Genomic DNA, 23231 nt, shown 5'->3' with positions numbered 1-23231 from the left:
TTCATTAATTCAAATTTTGCCCAAGAAGGGAACTTGTATTCTACATAAAGGATTACAAAATCTCAGCAAGGAGGATTCCAACTTTTACAAATGACCTAAAATTTTGAGCAAAGATGTGAAGTATCTACAACTGCAACCAATACACCCATTAACATAATAACCAACAATAATCACTAGCTCACTCCCCCATCTTCGATAATTTCCAGAAATTTTCAAGTAACACATGCATGGAAGTATAATCGAAGCTGTGGAACTTAGAAATGGTCCTACAAGCTAGTGTCATTAGAGACCCAAAAAATGGAACAGTCAAGGCCACAATGACTGCACTAATCAATAATAAGCTCCGAATCAAGAGGCTTATGGGCTTATTTTTGTAATGACATGGAAGTCGATTCTCAATACCACTCACAATTGGTGTAATCATCAATGCATACTTTGTTATCGGGTTGACCAAAGTAGTGACTACTGCTATCTTTGAGCTAAGTTTCCCAATTAGCAGGTTCAGTGTCACTTGAGAATACAAATTTGATATCCCAATATAGCCATTGATGCATAACTCATAGTACAGACAACAAAGCAAAGCAACAAGACCTGCAACAACAAACAATGTCATTTAGCTAGAAACAGAGATCTACAAATGGCTTGATTTAAAGACTTAATTGCTTCGCATTACCTTAGAGAATTGATTTTGGTGTTTCATAGAAGTATATAAGGTAGGGAAAACTGGATGAGCACAAACAGCAGTAGGGATACCATTCAAATTCAAAAATCTTCCTTTTTCATGAAATCCAACTCCATCAACTGCTCCAATCCAGAAATCAGAGCCAATGATAATAAAAGAAGCCAATACCCCAGTGGCAGAAACATAAGAGAGAATGCTCACGTCATCCAACAAAATTGAAGGCAAAATTATGAGGGCAACAAGTATAATAAAACTTTCCCTCCCTCTCCCTCCAATTCTTAATCCTGCAACATCCAAGACCATATTGGGGAACAGATTATGTTAAGTTATCTCCTCCTAATATCAAGAATCCAGTTGCAACTAAATACAACTCCATATACATAGAAATTGATACCACCATTCTCCCCTTGTACCCAAATGCTAGTTCGCCGATTTCAGAGTAAGTTCTTACGCGTTTATGGGCATCCATGCACCTTCGAATTAGCAAGCCGGTGTAGAAATTGGCAGTGGCAATGAGAAAAAGAAGTATCAAGCTCAACCACCCTCCTTCTGATAGTGCATATGGAACTGATAATATCCCGACCCCTGTAATAAATCAGTTTCAGTGATAGAATTTTTAGCTTGCAGTTTATCTAAGAATTGGATCAATACATAGACACAAAACTGTATTTCCCTGTTCGTTGTTTGTCTTCTCATCCTTATCTCTTTTTTGGTGAAAAAAAACAGAGAAGAATCAAACATAGGATTTTACGGGCATTTTTGTAAATCATCTGTATAGGGTTTCGTTATAAATTTATAGTGATGATTTTTTATCTGTAATTAATTTGAGAGAGAAATATGAGGATGAACAGCTGTAACCTTATTCTCCATTGATAATTAAGCAGATCTTATCTCAATCTTGTCAAACCACGTAAATTTTTATTTTGTATGACTGTTGTTTATGATTATCTTACTTTAAATCATTTAATTTTTTGGCAACTAGTAACCATTATCATCTTGAACAAGAAAATCAATCTATCTAAACCTAAAAGAGAATTAATCAAACAAAATGGGGAAGTTGGAAGAAGAAGAAGAAGAACCTGACAAAGTGTTGAGCCCATTGAAGCAAGTCTTGAAGAAAGTACTGGTGCCTTTACTACAAAGGTAAGGGTTGGCCTCCCCATCCTCAACTCCCTCATCCTTAATTACTAGTGGCTGGTGTTGCTTCTCATCAAGCATGAGCGGCGTTATCAGGGAAAACCCATCTTCATCATCATCATCCACTGCCATCACAATATCAAAGGAAGAGAAATAGAAAATGATGAACAGAGAGAAGAGAACGAGAAGTGTGATTAAATTAAGTATCTCAAGTCTCTAACCCAAAAAAACACAAGAGAGAAAAGGATGGTTTGGTGGGTCACCTTGTTTAGGGGAGCCTTGTATGGCTTCAGGGACCTCCATTGCGTCAATCTCCCTAGCTCTGTAAACTCCAAAGTCGTAAGAAAATTGGTACTGTAAATCCGGCAACCCTTCCTTCCTTCTATTACGTGAAAGAGAGTATCTTCATTGGGTCCATTGTGCTTTCTGTACATAAGCAGAAGAGTGGGATGCACGACTTGGTCGCCAATCAATTGCCACCAGAAAAATATTTATTTCCCCACTAGCCCACTCCTTATTTAACAGGATTTTCCATGTTAAAAACGGGTTTGTATTCAATTCAGATCGTCTACGGCGCAGTTGCCCGTAGCGGTTTGTGCGGCGTAGACTGGGCCACGTGCACAATGATCGCCTTACCCCGTTTGAACAAGGCGTTTGGGCAGGGATAAGGTGGTCTTTCTGCAGCAGCTCAGTCTGTGCCACTCAGGCCACTATGGGCAGCGCATCATAAAGGATCTGGATCTGATTGTATTGGGATCCTATGCTCCAACAATCGACTTTTTGTGATCTTAGCACATTTTTGTAAAATTTTTCCAGCTGGTGGACCCTTCCTTTGCCTGGACTAGTGATCACCAAGCATGCCAAGTGGGATTTGGATCCTCTGCAGTCTGGGATTGTGCAGCCATCGTGCTATGTGCAATTCCCAGGTCACCCTTTCAGCATAGATACCCGTCAAATGGTTGGGCATCAAGTTCCTCAAAAATGTCGTTTAAAATTCAAATCTGAAAGGAGTTCAATACGCATATATGCAGAGGAGCCCAATCCTGCCAAGTGAATTCCATCTTGGTGTTATACGAATATTGTTTTTTAAACACCTAGATGATATATGCTCATGCGGGTTTGTAAAGAATTCAAGGACATGAATCATGGAAAGACTACTTCCAGAGTGTCATCTAGAAGGGATGCCCCATCTGATGATTAGAGAAACCTCATATCCACATCTGACCAATATTGGCCCTCAGATGTGCGTGAGGATCTCCAGCACTGTGGAATTTTTCAGACTTCCACTTATTAAGCTTTTTGGGAATCTTGGAAAAAACACATGCCCTCTAAGTCAATGATCTAGTCTTCCATGCCCATGACATTTTTAAGGCATATTCTAGCCTTTTCAACCTTTTCTATAAATAGTTTGGTCTTAGTAGATTCCACTGTCGGTTGAGGTGTAGAATTGGAGGTGATTGATGAAAATGTCGCCTTCCTTTACGGCCGTATTTTGGTTCTCTTGCATGCTTCTGTGCAAATAGATAATTATTCCCATACAAGGGATAAAGTTGATATTGTATAGGAGGAGGGGAGAGATAGACACATAGGAGTATTAGCGTTCTCCACGCTCACAGACAAAAAACTATTTCCCATAAGGGCGAGGGTTTCCTCACTAAGTAGGGTAGCTTATGCCTCCTTTCAAATCTTTTTCTATTCTTTTTGTTTGCTATGTGGTTACTATTGTTTGAGTTATTAATATATATATCATTCACCATGTATATTTATGAGAAAAAGATCCCTGCTAGACGCCTATGCCTAGACATAGGTGTCTGCAAAATGACGGCCCCACCCTTGAAATGAAACAATCCTACAACTGTTTAGGCACTTTCATTGGCCTTGTGCTTGTGCAGGGGTCACACAGCTTGGTAGCGATCTTCTGCCTAGGCACACCGTGACAATGGGGGTGCAGGATGGAGCATCATAGAGGAGAGGCAAGGGTCATTTCAAAGGGGAAAAGAGAAATACACACAAGTCCCGCGCGTGGCATGCCCAGCCTTTTTCCGTATTTAGTTTTGCTGAATATCCACGATTTTACATAAATAGTTTAAAATCTGCCCAACAAGGAAACTTGTTTTTCTGTCTTTATAGGATTACAAAATCTCAAAAAGGAGGATTCCACCTACAAATGACCAACAATTTCGAGCAAAGATGTGTAAGTACCAACAACTACAACCAATACACCCATTAACATAATACCCACAATAATCACCAGTTCACCACTCCATCTTCGATACTTTCCTGAAATTTTCAAGTAACACATACATGGCAGTATAATCGAAGCAGTAGCACTTAGAAGTGCTCCTACAAGTGCCATCAGAGATCCAAAAAATGGAACAGTCAAGGCCACAATGACTGTACTAATCAATAATAAACTCCGAATCAGTAGGCTTGTGAGCTTATTTTTGTAATGACATGGAAACTTATTCTCAATAGCACTCACAATTGGTGTAATCATCAATGCATACTTGGTTATTGGATTGACCAAAGTAGTGTAAATTGCTATCTTGGAGCTAAGTTTCCCAGTTGGAAGGTTGAGTGTCACTTGAGAATATACATTTGATCCATACATTAGATAACCCAGTATAGCCATTGATGCATAACTCATAGTACAAACAACAAAGCAAAGCAACAAGACCTGCAACAAGAAACAATATAATGTCATTTACCTAGAAACAGAGATCTACAAATGGGAAAATGCTTGATTTAAAGACTTAATTGCTTAATTCTCATTACCTTAGAAAACTGATGTGGGTGTTTCATAGAAGTATATAAAGTGGGGAAAACTGGATGAGCACAATAGCAGAAAGCATATAAGCTAACAGCAGTAGGGATACCACTCAAATTCAAAAGCCTTCCTTTTCCATGAAACCCAACTCCATCAACTGCTCCAGTCCAGAAAACAGAGCCATTTATAATAAAAGAAGCCAATACCCCAGTGGCAGAAACATAAGAGAGAATGCTCAAGTCATCTAACAAAACTGAAGGCAAAATTATGAGGGCAACAAGTATAATAAAACTTTCCCTCCCTCCAATGCTTAACCCTGCAACCTCCAAGACCATTTTGGGGAACAGATTATGTAAGTTATCCCCTTCTAATATCAAGAATCCAGTTGCAACTAAATACAACTCCATATACATGAAAACTGATACCACCATTCTCCCCTTGTACCCAAATGCTAATTCGCCGATTTCCGGGTAAGTTCTTACGCGTTTATCCGCATCCATGCACTTTCGAATTAGTAAGCCTGTGTAGAAAGTGACAGTGGCAATGATAAAAGGAAGGATCAAGCTCAACCACCCTCCTTCAGATAGTGCATATGGAACTGATAATATCCCTACACCTGATAAATAAGTCACAGTGATAGAATTAATTTTTAGCTTGCAGTATATTTAGGAATTGGATAATCAAAATTCATAAACCCTAATTCTATTTTGGAATTAATTAAGTTGGAAGAAAAAAGAAAAAGAACCTTAATTACCTGACAAAGCGTTGAGGCCGTTGAAGCAAGTCTTGAAGAAGGTACTGGTGCCTGTGCTACGAAGGTAAGTATTGGCTTCCACATCCTCAACTCCCTCATCCTTAATCACAAGCATGAGCGGCTTAGTCAGGGAAAAGTACTCATCATCAACCTTCACTGCCATCACCAAATTCAAAAGAAGAGAAAGAGAAAGATAAGGAGTACGTGCAGCTAAACTATCTCAAATCCTGCACTTTTCCTTCTCTTAAGGTAATTCTTTTATAGGACTTCAGTTCAATTACATATTCCATTCATTCTCTCTCCCATTTGCTTTGACCGAAGTTGACAGATCGGTTTTTAATTATTAAGATTGGGAGTTGTGAATTGCATGGATAACGTGAAACTTCAAGCAAAAGATTTTTGAAAGGCCTAAATTAACCAAAAGGTGAGAAACAAACGAGGACTGAGTTCCTTCACAGCCACGGTAACTCGGTAAGGGAGAATCCCACGCGGGGTTTACTTTTCTTAAAAGTCAATTTTTTATTTTTTTGGTCTTCTTCACGTGCTTTAATTGTGGTAGTGTGCAAATCATGCACCATTGATTACGATCACATTGATTGCACATTTGATGTATCTATCATGTAAAAACATTTTGGGTCCATGTTCTCCGTGGTGGAGTTTGGCCCTTGCGTGCACCGGAGCCAATGAGAGTAATTGTGTTAATATCATGGGGAGTTGGGTGTTCATGTCACCCTCTCCGATGTTTGGGCATGGGCGATACTCCTCCACTCAGAACTTTTCTCAAAATTCTTCAACGTCTTTCGTTTGTAATTAATAGATTCTACAAAAACACTACAAGTGAGGTACCATTATTGTTGGTCAACTCGATTTCAACATGTTTTCTCATGAATAATGGTAGATGGGTGGATGAGATGTGGACTATCAATGATAAGAGGTGGCATCTTTGTTTTCCTAGCAACCAGGAAAATGCTAAGTTTCGTAAGCCCCATAAATTCACAAAATAGTTTTTATTTTCTATCACCCATTTATGAGGTTCCCTACGAAAAAAGGACAATGAGTTGTAGGTGAACTTCATATAATTATGAGGAGGTAGTTTCAGTTCACCCACTACGAACAAAGAATCCTGGCTTTGCCCCTAGATTTGGATGTCTTGTGATGGATATCGGAGGGTTATTGATCTTCATGCAATAGGGAGCAGTATAATTATGATTGTTAGATCGTGGGTGTTAGATGAAGGAAAATTTTCTCTTATTTTTGCACAAAAAAGATGGATATATAATGAAATTGCTTGGCCTCTCTTTAGATGTATTTATATACAATGCCTTCAAGCACCTTAATTTATCTTAGGTATTTGACCAATACGTCAAAAGCTCCAGAGCTGATAGAATGCGTTAAATCAAGCTCTTTACCTATCACATACTAGGCAGCTGGTCCATTCTAGCGCTCATACACTAGAGTGGACCCCGTTAGGCATATAACAGACCACCACGCTTCTGACGTCATCCTCGACGACTCTCACTTTAGGCAGCTTTCACTCTGGCGGTAGGTAGCCCTTCCCAAGCGGGTCTATTATATTTTAAGGTTTTTGTCTGGTGACAGATAACCCTTTCTTGTGAAGGTTTTCACTCTATTCCAAGTAGTTTTCTCGCTCCTAGGTAGCCTTTTTCGTGACTCAAACTCGTGATGTGATGCCCGCCTCTGATACCAAATTGTGTGAATCTTGATGGAGAAAAATTAGAAACTTACAAATAGAAAAATAAGAGAGAAAGTAGAGTTTGGCTTTACAGACGAAGCCAGATATTCTGGTGCAATTAGGAGGCCGCCAATTCTCTCTCAAGATAAACTTAAAAATTAAATTAATAATTTGTAGTTCCTTTCTTCGTTATTGGGTGTGATAGATTGTCTATATAATAATAATAACAAAACCAGATTTAGTTTCTTAGATCTCTTTTTTTTTTTTTTTTAATTTATTATAGTTCCCTTTCTATATAATAATTTGTAGTTCCCTTTCTTTCGTTACTCATGATTTTATTTTTTTTTGTAAATTTATGGAAACATATAGTTGTCAACGAAGTTGGTAAAATTTTTAAGTTCACAATTTTATAGCATGACATGCAATAAAGACGTAGAAATAGTTCATCTTATAAAGAATTTTAAGTTATACCTATCTAGTTGGTGTAAGGCTCACCCCAAAAGGAAAATGTAATAACAATCAAAACATGGTCCAAGTGTGTAAAAAGAGCGTACCATTGTACAAGTTTTTTGCCACTGCGGGGTCTGGAGATGGTCATTATGTGTGCATCCTTAACCTCTGGATAGTCATAATAACATCGAATAGTTGCTAGTACATGACAGTTCATTTGTCCAAAAAAATTTATTAACCTTATTAAAAGATGAGAGTCGAAAGGGAGAGAGAGAGTTATGACTTATGACCATCGTTCAAAATCTCATTTCGGTCCGATTGAAATAAGCAAAATTTGTCAAAACGGTTTTTTTTCTTTTTTAAATGAATTTCCCTTGGTCATTTGAACAGCTGAAATGACCAAAATTAGCGAAATGAAGTGACTAAAATGAGCGAAATTCGACTAAAATAAGCAAAATTTTGGTGAAATTAATGAGTGAAATAGTGCTGATTCTGGTTTTCATCCTCTATTTCGATTTAAGACATGTTGAAATTAGCGAAATTTCAACGAGTTTTTGAACTATGCTTATGACCCTTGAATTGGATTGTCTTTTAAGTGTGGGGAAGAGACACATTGCCAAAAACTTTTATGGAGAAGTCTTCATATGTACACAACCACTAGTTCTTATGTCATGAAAAACGTTGCAGGGCTTTATTATCTAACATTACTTTCATCCAACCTTGACCTTTTAGGAATCCATTAAGAGAAGGAACAAGCTGTATATATTTGTCTCGTACATTAATTTAGGATCTAGATTGTCTACGGCGTAGCTGCCTGTCCTGCCTGTGCTACACAGTAGCGCAGACATAGGGCCGCGCACAAAGACCGCCTTACCTCCACTCGGGCAAGGCACTTGGGCAGGGGTAAGACAGTCTTTACGCACGACCCTGTGTCTGCGCAGCACAGACAGGATGGGCAGCTGCGCCATAGACTGTCCAAATTGATTAATTTAAGTCATTCAAATGCTTTCTACGTGAATTTTACTTTCCTAAATAGATACCCAAGATTTTAATGTGGTTGTTAGCCAATCCCTTTCATGTCCCTATACAACATTGCAGATCGATAAAAAGGAAATAACTATCCCATGCCCACCTGAATCGTTATCCTGTCCTGTTACAGCACGGTATTGTAACGCATCATGCGGCGCTGCAGAGGCCATGTGGCACAGCAAGCCCCACATGGTGCACATGACCTCTGTAGCCACCGCACGAGGCATTAAAGCACCGTGCTGTAACAGGACAGGATAAAAATTCTGCCCACCTCCCTTCGTTTTTTTTCCCCTACATATAGAGAAAATAATCTTGAAGCTCATATCCGACGACTTATCTAGATTGATTTCTAGAAGTGTCCCAATTAAGACATTTGACAAGATGAAGGGAGAAGTGTGGTCACCCATTGTCGTTTAAGGATCCATTTTGAGGCAGGGAAGGCTGAAGACTAAAGACTTCACAGGTTGGTTTTGTCTCTCTTCTTTTCTTATGATGGCATCTTTTATCTTTTCTTCGTATTGCAGCTGATTACAATATGCTGCCACTTTTAATTTACCAATTTTCATAAAAATGGGATTAGGAAATAGTGGTTTTGTTCAGGCAAATTACTTTGCAATAGATTTATTTATTTTTTTTTAAATTTTTGGTAAATAGAAATCTATTCATGAAAGCGAGCGGAGTTCGTAGCTGCCGAATTACAGGGTTCCATCATAGAGTGGAGATAGGCCAAACCATCCTACTTGTGATAAAGAGGGTCTTCTTAACTAAGGAATCTACTACAGACTCCTCGATGTTTGTCTTTGATTCGGAACGCTCTTCTGCTTCTAAAGTTACCTTGTCTCATTCGAAATTTGGAGATTTCTCTAAAGATAAGAAGCGGAAGAGCGCTGCTTTCCCATCCGACCCTGTTTTCACTTTTCAAGGATGTGGAGCTAGAGGTGTTTCGCAATTTCTCCCTTGATTTACTCTCTCGATCCAAATCACTTTCAAGCCTTACTTTGGTGTTGTTTATTTTGATGACTTTAATTTACACTAAAGTCAAGAAGCAGAAGTGTTTGTCTTTTACTGTAAAGGCAAAAAGTATTTTAAGAATTGTGAAATTCTTCGTACACAAAATCCTCGTATCGGTATCAAATACAAGAGTAACACATACATAAGAACGGGTCTAAGTTTCACTTGGGGGAAGGTGTTAGGCACCCTAGTCTGTATGGTGAAGACCTATCTCCACATTATTTGGTTAAATAATATAATACATACATACATTATCATAAAATAAAATACATGAATATAAGGCGCACGTTCTTTGTCCAGGAACGCATCTGGGCACACAGACACATGTGGTGGGACACTATCAGGATTTGGGTCATTCAGGGGGGGTCATTTCACCCACCCCGTATCTGGGCGTAGGGGGAAACTATATCCCATAAAAACAATTAAGAGAGATTTGTAGTGTGGAACTTCTATTGTATATGTAGTGTGTTTACATGAAGGCTCTGTTTGTTTCTTGAAAATTTTCATTTCAAAAATATTTACTAATAAAATTTTACATGCATAAAAGTTTTCTAATGCTTGTTTTTTTATGGAAACAAACATTGAAAAACTTTTCAACAAACAAAATTTTAAAATTACAAAGTAAAATTTACCATAAAAAAATTTTCAAGTAAAAATTTACACCGAAACAAATGGAGCTAAAGAAGGAAAACTTACAAAAGACAGGAAGGAGGATCTAAAAGAGAAGTTAGAAGAGATGAGAATCAATCTACATCTACATCTTGGGTTGTTATTGACATGTTCCTAGTTTATCCCTTTAGGTTGAGTCATCAGGTGGAAGACATGTTCTATCAATTACTCTCTCATTTTCCATATATATTTAATTTTGTTGACTACCTCAATATAACATCAATAGTTCAAAATCTGCCCAACAAGGGAACTTCTACAAATTATTTACAATTTCGAGCAAAGATGTGTAAGTACCAACAACAACAACCACTACACCCATTATAATAATACCCACAATAATCACCAGCTCAATCCCCCATCTTCGATAATTTCCTGAAATTTTCAAGTAACACAAGCAGGGCAATATAATCGAAGCTGTGGCACTAAGAAATGCTCCTACAAGCGCCATCAAAGACCCAAAAAATGGAACAGTCAAGGCCACAATGACTGTACTAATCACTAATAAACTCCGAATAAGGAGACTAATGGACTTATTTCTGTGATGACATGGAAACTTATTCTCAATAGCACTCACAATTGGTGTAATCATCAATGCATACTTCGTTATTGGATTGACCAAAGTAGTGTAAATTGCTATCTTGGAGCTAAGTTTCCCAGTTGGAAGGTTGAGTGTCACTTGAGAATATACATTTGATCCATACATTAGATAACCCAGTATAGCCATTGATGCATAACTCATAGTACAAACAACAAAGCAAAGCAACAAGACCTGCAACAAGAAACAATATAATGTCATTTACCTAGAAACAGAGATCTATAAATATGCTTGATTTAAAGACTTAATTGCTTAATTCTCATTACCTTAGAAAACTGATGTGGGTGTTTCATAGAAGTATATAAAGTGGGGAAAACTGGATGAGCACAATAGCAGAAAGCATATAAACTAACAGCAGTAGGGATTCCACTTAAATTCAAAAGCTTTCCTTTTCCATGAAACCCAATTCCATCAACTGCTCCAGTCCAGAAAACAGAGCCAATGATAATAAAAGAAGCCAATACCCCAGTGGCAGAAACATAAGAGAGAATGCTCAAGTCATCCAACAAAACTGAAGGCAAAATTATGAGGGCAACAAGTATAATAAAACTTTCTCTCCCTCCAACTCTTAATCCTGCAACATCCAAGATCATATTGGGGAATAGATTATGTAAGTTATCCCCTTCTAATATCAAGAATCCAGTTGCAACTAAATACAACTCCATATACATGAAAACTGATAGCAACATTCTCCCTTTGTACCCAAATGCTAATTCGCCGATTTCCGGGTAAGTTTTTATGCGTTTATCTGCATCCATGCACCTTCGAATTAGTAAGCCAGTGTAGAAAGTGGCAGTGGCAATGAGAAAAAGAAGTGTCAAGCTCAACCATCCTCCTTCTGATAGTGCATATGGAACTGATAATATCCCGACCCCTGATGATAAAACCAGTCACAGCAATGGAATTTTTAGCTTGCAGTTTATCTAGAATTGGATCAAGGCATAGATAGACATAAAACTAGATTACTTGCTCAATAGAAAATGGTACATTCCCAAATGAGAATGGATCATTTGCACGTACCAACAACAGGGGAACATACATCTCAGAGTTAGTCACATTTTAATTTTGTTTCCATAAAAACCCCTTTTCCCTTAGTAAATGGCAAAAACATGATAAGTGGTTGGTTCTCACATGTACGTTCACCCCTATTGGTACGTGTAGAGGAACCGAGCTCCTGTTCTCCTAGTGTTTGATTTGGATTTTAAATTATGGAAATCTAATTTTACCCAACTAAGGGAATAAGGGTCGATCTTAACCTATCTACCACGTACCCAATCGAATATCAGTTGCACCCATTGCTCAGAAGTCGTTAAGAAGAGCTAATGGGAGAAATCTAGAAACTTCATTGCTCTTTGAAAAAAGAACGATAAGTAGGCATGGCTAGTCCAAGTTGAGTGCATGTTTCTCATACGTTGGTGAAAGGTACACATCGTTTTAAGAATCTAGGTAGAAAACAACCACAAAATGACAGGAAATATAACGATTGAGGAAGGGAAAAAGATATTCCAACCTAAGAGGGCAGTTGTGCACCCAAATAGGAAACGGATTATTCCAAATTTGCGCCTAAGATTGGGGCAGCAGTTGCAGCCACATTTCCCCCCCCCTCCAGATTCCCTAAAATTGGGCCTACAGACAGCACCATACACACATACATCACCAATTAATTTAGACTCTGGATCCTCTACTGTCGAGCTGCCAGGCAGTACCATGCTGCCCAGACACAGTGCTACGCGCAAATACCGCCTTACCCTCATTCGGGCAAGGGTACGGCGGACATTGCGCGCAGGACCTTGTTTGGGCGGACAGCTCGGCAGTAGAGGATCCAAATCCCGAGTTCATTCCGTGGCGCTCCTATCCGAGAAAAGGATGAAACCTAGGACCTTTATAGATAGATATCCTTTCTCTTACTTCATCTTTATCTCAGTACGATTCATCGTTACTGCAGTGTTCCAAAGCAATATTCAAGTTTCACACTTCATATTAGAAGGTGTTTTTTCCCCTGAAATGCCTGCTACTATAATCCACCCTAACGGTGACAACCTCTAAGCCCTAAATCGACGGCCAGGATGATGGTCAGAATAAGAGAATTTTCTTTTTACCCTTAAAACAATCAATTTCTAAAACCAGAAAGAAAAAGAAGGAATTGAAGTTGGATGAAGAAGAAGAAGAAGAACCTGACAAAGCGTTGAGGCCGTTGAAGCAAGTCTTGAAGAAGGTACTGGTGCCTGAAATACGAAGGTAAGTGTTGGACTCCACATCCTCAACTCCTTCATCCTTAATCACAAAAGGCCCGTATTGCCCCTCATCAAGCATGAGCGGCGTAGTCAGGGAAAACCCATCATCAACTCCAACTGCCATCACCAAATTTAGAGGAAGAGAGAAAGAGAAAATGATGAACACAGAGAAGGGCGATTAAACTATCTCAACTCTCAAGCCAAAATATCACAAGATAAGAGGATGGTTTCATGGGCTACCTCGTTTTCCGCAGCCTTTCATGGCTTCAGGGCCCTCCATTGTTTAAAGTTTTCAATTCGCTGCTGTGCTTGGGAGAAGGATATAAAATAAGATCCTTTATATAATATATATATATATATTTATATATTTATATATTTATATATATGAGCTATAGGGTTTGTCTCAATCTATCTTTCTCTCGAAACCCCTTAAGTTAAAAATATAATTGCTACCTTCTTCTTCTTTCTCTCACGTGATTCTTTAACAACATTTCCAAAGAGCACAATTTGGTCTCCAATCAACTGTTAGAAAATTAATTAATTTTTATCTGAAAGATAATTTTCCGTTTAAAAGGAGGTGAGAAACAATTGAGGTAAGAGAAGAGGAAGTTAGTTTCAGCCCAAAATTAAAATACCTTCTAGGCCTACCATTCTAGAAAAACGTTTGTTAAAGAGGGAAAGAAAAGGTCAAGTAGGGCCCAAGGTCAAGAATAAGATAATACATCAAATATGTACCATAAACGACAATCGACACATGGGGTCTGTGACAGAAAATTGTCTTTTTTATGTGCTTTCGTTATATGTCAAATATGTACCAAAAACCATGTTAGTGGTTATGAAAAACTACAAGGAAGGGAACCATTGTTGTTTCATTATCAAAATTTTTTAAAATAAAAATTTGTTGTTGTTCATCTTGATTTAACATATTTTTTAGGGTAAATTTTACGGACACCCCTGTAAGTATTTAGTATGTCACGGACTTATCAAACTTTAAAAAAATGTTACAGATTACTTTTACTTTATGTTTTTATTTTAATGTAATCTACTTCATTAGGTCTGTGTAGTTAAATTGCTGTTAATTCTTTTATAATGATGAAATTATCCTTACCACAAGATGAACTCTCTATAATACCCTTACATCTAAATGCAAAATTTTCCATTATACCCTTAAGGCTTAATCCCCAAAGAAGAAACGTTTCATCTTTGCTTTTAACGACGAATGAGACAGTGAGTAATCTCGCCGGAAAAGAATCGTTGTTGATAGAAAAGAAATACCGGAAAAGTAAAAGGAAAGATGGGTTCAGCGAGGGGGGAGTAACGAACCTACGTGTGTTATAGTGCTTCGCCTTGTTTGATCGCTTCTCGGGTCTCCACTGTGGACTCTCGACTTGTTTATATTGCTTTGGATTTGATTAATGGAAAGAAAAGCAAATCACTGGGGAGGAAGAGTAGAAAAAAAATACCCTACTGTGGTTCCCCTTCTCTGAATCTCTGCTGCAATTTTTTTTTTCATAGATCGGATAAATTTGTTCTGTGTTTCTTTCTTCTTTCCCCAACGCCCAAGTTCCTGTTTTGATGCTGTTTTAGGGTTTCGATGGTGCTGTTTTAGGGTTTCGATAGGTTTCTTTATGAAAGACCCATTAAAACAAGAAGTCCAGCTTGAAAACAGTGGCCCTGTCTTCTCTACACCTAACTCTCTCCTATCCATTCACTGCAACTCCCTCTCTCAGATTTTCTTGCAATGCAATCTAAAATCTCAGAGGTGTTCTAGATGGACTCATCAAATTTCAGCTCCTTTTTCGTTTTGGGTCTCCAAATAAAATTGTGGGTTTGGGTCACAGTTTTTTTTTTTTTTTCCACCCCCCCCCCCTCAGAGGTGGGTCTAGATGGACGGGAGATTTTTCTTAAACTTGGGGTCATGATTAAAGAATAGATTTTTCTTAAACTTGGGGTTACAGATTTTTTTCTTCCTCAAATCATAGGATGAAGTGGATGCTTAAGGATTTCATAGGATGAAGCTCTGAGCTTTCCGTCGACTCTCCGCCACCCATTAAACTCTCCATCCATTCATCCGAGTCGAAATCGCCATCCGTGGAGCCACCCAAATCAGAGTATCTGTACCCAGTGGGATGATGTTCTTCCAACTGCGGAAACGATAGTATTGCATCCCCCGTATCAGTGTTCCCGGTCACCGGAAATGAGTCTGAGAATCCGGCGTTGTTGAGACTATAGCCATAAGATGGAGAAGTAGTGATGGCTTGATGGGTACCACTCCATGGGTTCAAGAAGAAAGTGTTTACGCCGAGGATTTGTTGTTGTTGCCGCTGGTAATGGTCGTCGAAGCCGGAGCAGGTGGTGGTCGCCCAAAATGGATTCTCCAAAACGGTAAGAATATGGAAGAAGATGAAATGACAGTTTTTTTATTTAAATAACTAAGGGGTAAAATGGATATTTCACCTTTGGGTACTAACTGTGCTTAACATCAGGGGGAAGGTTGCCATTTTGACCAAGTTTGGTAAATCCATAACATATTGAATACTTACAGGGAGTGTTTGTGAAATTTGCCCTATTTTTTAATAAGAAGGATAATAAAAAAGACATTGAATTTGATATCATGTTAGATTTCAATTTAAAATCTCGAATTATTAGGTGGATGGTCCAACTAATGAAGATACCTAAAATCCCAAACTTAATCAGTGTGCCAAAAATTTGAACCTTAATTTTCCATCCCCATTTTATGAGATTCGCTATGCCAAAAAAATTTTTGTGATGTGATTATAATGGGTTGTAGGTCACCTTCACATATAATAATGAAACAAAAAGATGGTTACCTAATGCACTTACTTGGCCTCTTCTTAGATGTAGGGGTGCAAGTTTGGCCCTGATGGCCCGAGCCCGCTGAGCCTGAACAGGGCATGGGCTAAGATACCTTAGCCCTAAGGACGGGTCAGGGTTGGGAATTTCTGATCTTGAGTCAGGGTCCTGGCCAATTCCTAGATCTCCCTTCCCCCTCAACCTAGCACAACCCCTACATCTCTCTTCTCCCTCTCCATGGTCAGGGTCAATTAGGGTTAGTTCGGCCCGACCCTGAGGACGGGTCAAGGTTGGATTTTTCTGACCCTGAGTCAGGGCCGGGCTTGGTTTGGGCCTAGTTAAAAGAACTTAGGGTTAGATTAAAGTTTTAAAAACCCAACCTGATCCGACCCAGTTGCAACCTTACTTTTTTTTTTTGGTAAAGAATTGCAGCCCTACTTAGATGCATCTATTTCAAGAACCTTTATTTATCATATGTCAAGTCAATTGTCAAAATTTAAGTATGAAATTGTTTACTTCTTCCTCTACTAATGTGGTAAATGAAAAATAAAAAACAAATCACCAAATGCCATATTGCAAGACAATTTTCAATCAGGTTTTTGGACATTATGAGGGGAATAAGGTCCAATTGACGACACGATATGATAGGTTTGGCTTCAGACTTTACGGCCACCTTCGCGCCACCTTCATCTTTTATGCTTTCCTCAAAATATTGGAATTATCAAATGTATTTCATTTTTGTTTTTCGTTTTTAGTTTTCTAGTTGTTATGTTCCACACATAGGGGGTGCAAGTTTAGCTTGACGAGCCTGATCTTTTTCAAAGAAAATTTTGATGCCTGTACTGAACTTTTTAGTTTGCAAGTTTCCTCAAGCATGATTTCTGCCTTTCCATGGGGTGGACAATCATTTTGTATCCATCTATGTCTAGGCACAGGGGCCAAAAGACTAGGTAGCATTCTTTTCCCCATATATGTATTATATATTTTCTTATTGTCTCTCCTTAAATTGTTAAATAATTTTTAACCTTAATTTAATGTCTTCTTAACATAATTCACTTCTTATTACCGAGAAAAAATATATATAACTCACTTCTTTGAGAGAAAAATCTCATTATTTCACATGTATACATGAAACACATACGTACAAGACAATGATTGCTTTAATGACAAGTGCAAATTTTAAATCTTAGTGATAAAGCGATTGCCTATTAACTCACTGATGGTAAATTCAAATCGTACTCAGCATTATTTTGAAAATCTTTTTTTATCTTTACGTAAAATATTTTTTAGAATAAGATAAAAGGTAATCAAAAGAAAGTTAATTGCATGTTATAAATACACCTATAGAGGTTTTATTACGTAATATATTAAATATATAAATATTTAGATTAAAATTTAAAATAAATTACTTAGACGCCCTTATACTATGGCCCGATTACTTGACACCCGTAAAATTTGAAACTATAACTTGAAGCCCCATGAAATCTGAGGATGTGATGTTGCAAACCACAAATCGGGGATACACATATTGACTTATATTTTACTCTATAATCATGAGTTCACGGATTAGAATGCTCAAATCCAGATATGCTAGAGTGACTCATTAATGACTATTTGTTATCATATGAACTTCATATGTTAAAAACACAATTTGCCGCCTTCTTCCACGTACGACAACTCCTCACGTCTCCTTCACCTCTATGCATTAAATAAATTTTATAAAATAGACATTCCATGTGTACGGGACATATATCTATGAGTTCGACTGCAACTACAAAGACACAAATATATAGAGAAAGAGATGGTCTTCTATTGTTGTATCACATCTTTTTTGATTTCGACCTCACTTTGTTGCATTTGATACACATGGCTTCTGATGTGCCATCGAATGTGCATCACCACTCCATTGATACTGCAGAAGATTTTAATCCAATGGGTTGTGAGGTCACCATTATCATTGTTGTCATTAATGCTAGACAAACGATAGATGATATCTACCCAAAAAAAAAAAAAAAAAACAAAAAAACAACCAATAGATAGATGATGTGAAAAGATACATATGATCAGGTGTGGTGATATATAAATACATTTATTTAATAGGTCTCTCCTTTCGTGGCTGGATATCTTATAACCAATTGCCACTTCATTAACATGTCATTTTCTCCATAAATACTATAAAAAAACAAAATTCTTCTACAATAGACTATAAGAGTTAGGATGATTTTAATATGCATTCTAGATCAATTTTACATTCTTTTTTATGATAAAAATAATTATTTCTATCATCTGAAAATGTGAAATCAACCTAGAATGCATATCAAACGAAACCTAAGATAGTGTTTACCATGTTTTCTCTCATGTAAGGAAAGTAATAATGCCCGTTTTTAAGGCAATTTGTGACACACACCAACCCAAGGAAAAAAGAGTTTTCGTAATCCAGTCCAAGGATATCAGAGACCGATACCAATCTAGATTGGCTGAAATCGGTTCAAATCAGACAATTTTACCTTTATTTTCATTAAAATTTAGGTTTTTTTTTTCAATGATTTTATCCTTGATCGGATACCGATACCCTATTTAGGTTCGGCCAAATATTGATATAAATCAATACCGATACAATTCAACCGATCCGATACTAATACCTCATTCCTTGACCTAGTCTTATGCTTTCGTGTGTAGATGATCCATCTTGAGATCTATACTATTTCATCCCGAGTATCCTGATGTAACTTCTGGATCTTATGATTTAGGACATGATTCTTTCATTGTCTTTCAGAGAATAAAAAAAAAAACCGTCTCCCAAAGTTTTTTGGTTTTATTTTTTGGGTGAGTGGTCGCGATACGTACGTGAGAATTTGTTTTCAGAACGCTGTTCTCTGCTAACCATTGATTTCACCAAGTAGAATCTGAGTCGTTGAACTGCTTCTCCCTCAGTTCACCCAAAACCATGACAACCGATAATTATTTGAAAACCCAATCCCAACCCAACAGATTAATCTCACGAGGATTATGTTTTTCCGAAATAAAGGGAGAGTGGGAGAGTTGAGCATGACAAACCAGGTAAATCTCTCTCTTGGGGATCTCTTTCTTTCTCTCTGCATCTGCTATTGCTTATACGAACAAGGTAAATCTCTCTCTCTCTTGGGCGTACCCATCTATCTTCCTCTTCCGCTTTTACCCTGTCTCCCTGGGCTTTTCCATCCATCTTCCTCTTCTGCTTTTATCGTTGGTTTCATCTTGGCTTTCACCAACTCAGTAAGAATTGGCTTTGATTGGATTGAGAAGCCTCTAGTTTTCACTAATCATGATTTAGAATTGGATGGTGGTCTGAAACGAGTGCACAATAGCTTAGGAAACCTAGTTTTGATGTGAACAGTGCATCAAGATCTGTCTGGAGTGCTCTCTTTTTCTGATGATTTTGAAAGTTCGTGTGAGAATGATGAAGAGGAAAAAAAAAGGGAGGAAAATAAGTTCCAAGAACAGTTAAAAGCATCAGAAGTTGAAGTAAGTATGTCTGCTTTTGCTATTTAAGTGTTGTCACAACCAACACAGAGTTCCCCAACTGCATTGGATTTCTGGGGTTAGTAAAAGAGGGTGGCTGGTTTCATGATTCAAGGTCCATAACTAGCTAGAGCTCTGTGTTCAAGAGTTAATGCGAGAATAAAATTCAAGAAATCAAAATTGAATTTTTGCTTGGGTGGACCAGGGAACTTCCCTGTTTTCTTAAGCTTGATTGCAAACCCTGCTGATGAAATTGCAATATCATCAAGCTGAGTATTGCAATGTTTACATTACAGATGTTAGACACCGCATGAACATAAAGAGAAAAATTCATAACATTTGGGTTCTCAAGTATAAATTTCTTGAGATACCCATACTAAATATTAGATCATCCAACATAATTTGGGATGTGTTGCTGTGAAAACCTCCGATGTCTGACTTATAATAGAGATGGGGTCGACTCTCTGACAGCCTCTGATAGGTGAGGTGTTTTATGCCTCATCGGGATGCTAAGGTGTTGTTAATATCAATCAATTCTCAGTTTTGATATTACTTACACAGCAACACAGTGCCATTCTTACATGATGTGATTTTACTTTTTGACCGAGCCACACGATACTATTATTAACATTAGGATAAGTCAGAATTGAACAGCTGAAGAGCAGAGAAGATGAGTGAGTTAAAATACTTGATGACACCACAAGTTGAGGGCCTAGTGGTTGGATCTTCACCACCTCCTCCTTCGAAGAATGAACCAGATAAATCTAGGGTAAGGGCTTTGACGGACAAACTTGTCAAAAAAAAAAAAAGCTTTGACGGACAGGCCATGGCTGCTCCTCTGCTGCTGCTTGATTTTACTAGTGCAAGGTTTAAAAATTCATTCCTTCCATATTCCATCCTTTCCTAATTGACTAATGTAAAATCGAATGTCCAAAATAGAACGAAATAGAGATTAAGAATAAGAATCCAAATGGCGCACTCCACCTTATGGCGTTAACAGCGAATTACCGCTCCATGGGGTCGCACTCCACCTTGTGAGGCAACTTCCAATCGAGGACCTGGCAGAATGAGGGAGAGATTGAGAGGGTTACGGTAGAGAGAGAGGACAGCATAAATCAGAAAGAGATTGAGAAGGTTAGGGAAGAGGAGAGAAGAGAGAGGAATTGAAATGTTATATCTCTGCAATACCATCGCCGATCAGATGGAGAGAGAGAGAGAGAGAGAGAGAGAGAGACAGAGACAGAGAAAGAGAGCCCGCAGAGAAGGGATTGCGGGGAGGGAGATTTCCACCGGCTGTCAGGGTGACAGCAAGTCTAACACGACTCATATATTTTTACGGTTCAGATTTTTTTGGTGAAATTGACGGTAATGAAAGAAGTACGTTTCCCAAACTAATTCTTAAGGACGTACGGCGACCTTTTTGCCTTATTTTTTTATTGGGAAAATTACAAAAAAAAGGGTAAAATGTATCCATCTAGACATAATTTCAAAGGACCCACCATGTCCCTATGAGCTGAAAAGCACTTGCTAGTTTCGCTGATCAATTAAACTACGCAAACTGTTTAATTAGATAAATATAAGCAATCCCCTTCAATCCTTTTGTTTTCAAGTCTATATATGCAACCAAAATCCAACAGAAGAGAAAGTTACGTTGCGTTTTAAGACTATATATGTGATGAACCAGATTCATATATACCAGCCAACCATATTCCGCCACCTGTCATCAATAACGCGACTTGATCTATAAAGACGATCAGAAATAATGCAACTAATTGACGGTTCGACCATCAAAGAATGTTCCACTGACCAACTAGTACTCCCGACCCAAAAAATTGATCATCAAGACCGAGATTCAAGGTCGGCCTTAGGACGGTTCTAAGTCTGCCGAACCGACCTACTGAGTACCAAGTCCTACATACATCCAGGTCAACCACAAGTAAAAGCAATCAATGCCACCTTAGCGGAAGAGATAACTTGATCAGCAAGCAAGCTAAACAAGAGGGAGGAGTTAACTCGGCAAGTAACCAGTCCGGTTAAGGACATGCAGTGCGCATGACCTTCTTGTAACATCACAAGTGTTTACCTCGGTGGATGCCACCTACACAAATAGGTGACACACCGAATGATCTACAATCATCTAAAGCCCTATACTGATCTATCAGCACAACCCTATAAATTACTATCCTGGCACAAATAAAGGGTTCAATTCATTTCACATTTTCTTTGCTTAAAGATTTATCTATTACGAGAGGTCTAACTTTAGCATCAAAGTGATTTTGTCGGTTCAAACCGACCCTTTTTAGTTGTGCTCTATTCTTCTGTATAGGTCAGCTTGGCCACAGGATAGGACAGTTCGGATCTTATCGAAACAATATGCAACTAAAATCCAACAGGAGAGTGAGTTACGTTGCGTTGGGGATCAGATGACGAACAAAATTCCACCTAAGTGGCTGCTACGGTAGATACATGTACATAGAAATATAGAATTAATGATTAATTATTTGAATCTTTTTAATTGTTATCCTCATAATGAGTCATCGGTGGAATATATATATATATGCGGCTCTTGGAGAAAGGCAAATAAGACCAGACACCGCTGTAAGCTTTTAACGGCTAGCATTAGGTGTTTGTTGGCAATATTTTGGATGATTCGTAACCCCCCAAAAGGTCTCTCCATTTCCTTTATCCGGTCGCCGCCCCTCCCCTCTCACTCCCCAATCCAAAAAGAAAGAAAAACCAACGAACCGCTCAGCATCGACTGTGATGGATCGCTACCTATCCTTTTCAACTCTATCTCTCGGTTTACGAAGGCATGATTAATGAACTCAAGTCCAAAGAAACTAATAAAGCATTGGCTTTTCTCCATTCAAATCTGACGCTCAACGTGGTACGCCCGAGTGATGCCTTCTAAGATCATTTCAGAAACACATTCTTGTTCTTGCTTGTGCTGCTGGATGGCAGTGGTCATTGTGAAGTAAATTTGATCAGAAGAAGCAAGGCAAGACTGTAACCAATTTCACGAGAGTAACGAGATGGTAACGGATTGGTTTGAAAGGCTGCAGACATGTCCGAGTATCCGACCCATCATCAGTTCATCACCCCCCCTCCCAAATGGAATAGGTTTACTTTTACCTGGTATGCCCAAGATCTGGTTTGAGTCGGGTTATCGGGTTAGGGTTTTAAAAATGGGGTCTTTTTTAAGGAACTTTAATAATTTTGTAAAATCATAATTGAGTTTATTTTATTTTTTTGTTGGTAAAATAGAGTTGACACCTTATTATGGATTTTGACCAAAAATCATTTTTAGTCATTTTTGCGGAACTTTAATGAGCATGTACTTATAAAGTCTCAAAATCAAGGGTAAAAGAATCATTTACTTTTTTAATTTGAAAGTCAAACCCCTACTCCCTCTTCTTCTTCCTCAACCCCGCATCCTGCCTTGCACCTCTGCCTAGCTTCCTTCAAGGAAGATGATTCAAATCACCATTGACCTCCCAAATCACCGAACCAGATTACATACCACGAATACACAGAAAGTAGTGGAAGAATTCCTAGGGGCTCTCTGACAATCAGTCTTCACAAGAAAATAGTCCTCCCCCTTCCTAGATTACGCAACATTACAATAATTGACACTAAGCTTCTCCATCTTCTCACTCCTCATCTCTCTGTTGATCAAGGCGGCAAGTGGAACAAAAGATTATGATGATTACACATCCCCTCCGCTAACGCCATTTTGACCCGACCAATCTCTGGTTCAAGCCCACAACATCTAGAAAATAGAATTTTCAATCTTAAGACATCATTCGAGGGAGCAACTTATGATCTTATCATGAAGAGAACGCCAACTAGTTTTCCCATTTGTGGACTAAATATTTCTTTCACCATTACAAATGAT

At 38.2% G+C, this 23231-nt stretch overlaps 2 protein-coding genes and 1 pseudogene across 4 annotated transcripts; all 3 read right to left on the bottom strand.

Annotated features, from left to right (window-relative positions):
- Positions 1–52: 52 nt before the first annotated feature.
- LOC122655875 (amino acid transporter AVT1I-like) lies at positions 53–5447 on the bottom strand. Of its 3 annotated transcripts, none has more exons than XM_043850247.1 (3): positions 4595–5187; positions 3981–4496; positions 53–84 (listed from the first exon to the last, which is right to left on the bottom strand). In XM_043850247.1, the coding sequence occupies exons 1-2, from the start codon at positions 5084–5086 to the stop codon at positions 3981–3983; spliced, it is 1008 nt and encodes a 335-aa protein (XP_043706182.1). In that variant the 5' UTR covers positions 5087–5187; the 3' UTR covers positions 53–84. The 3 variants fall into 3 exon arrangements, with proteins under 3 accessions (XP_043706182.1, XP_043706183.1, XP_043706184.1); XM_043850248.1 differs by having other exon boundaries at positions 53–95; positions 3992–4496; XM_043850249.1 differs by lacking the exon at positions 53–84 and adding an exon at positions 5341–5447 and having other exon boundaries at positions 3933–4496; positions 4595–5202.
- On the bottom strand, positions 108–2042 carry LOC122655874 (annotated as a pseudogene).
- A 4968-nt stretch (positions 5448–10415) lies between the features above and the next one.
- On the bottom strand, positions 10416–13190 carry LOC122655872 (amino acid transporter AVT1I-like). The gene is made up of 3 exons (XM_043850246.1): positions 12962–13190; positions 11054–11661; positions 10416–10961 (listed from the first exon to the last, which is right to left on the bottom strand). The coding sequence occupies exons 1-3, from the start codon at positions 13143–13145 to the stop codon at positions 10446–10448; spliced, it is 1308 nt and encodes a 435-aa protein (XP_043706181.1). The 5' UTR covers positions 13146–13190; the 3' UTR covers positions 10416–10445.
- Between the last annotated feature and the right edge of the window lie 10041 nt (positions 13191–23231).

Source organism: Telopea speciosissima, chromosome 3 (assembly GCF_018873765.1).
Source record: "Telopea speciosissima isolate NSW1024214 ecotype Mountain lineage chromosome 3, Tspe_v1, whole genome shotgun sequence".
NCBI classification, from domain to species: Eukaryota; Viridiplantae; Streptophyta; class Magnoliopsida; order Proteales; family Proteaceae; genus Telopea; species Telopea speciosissima.
This window is presented reverse-complemented; position numbering and strand designations above follow the sequence as displayed.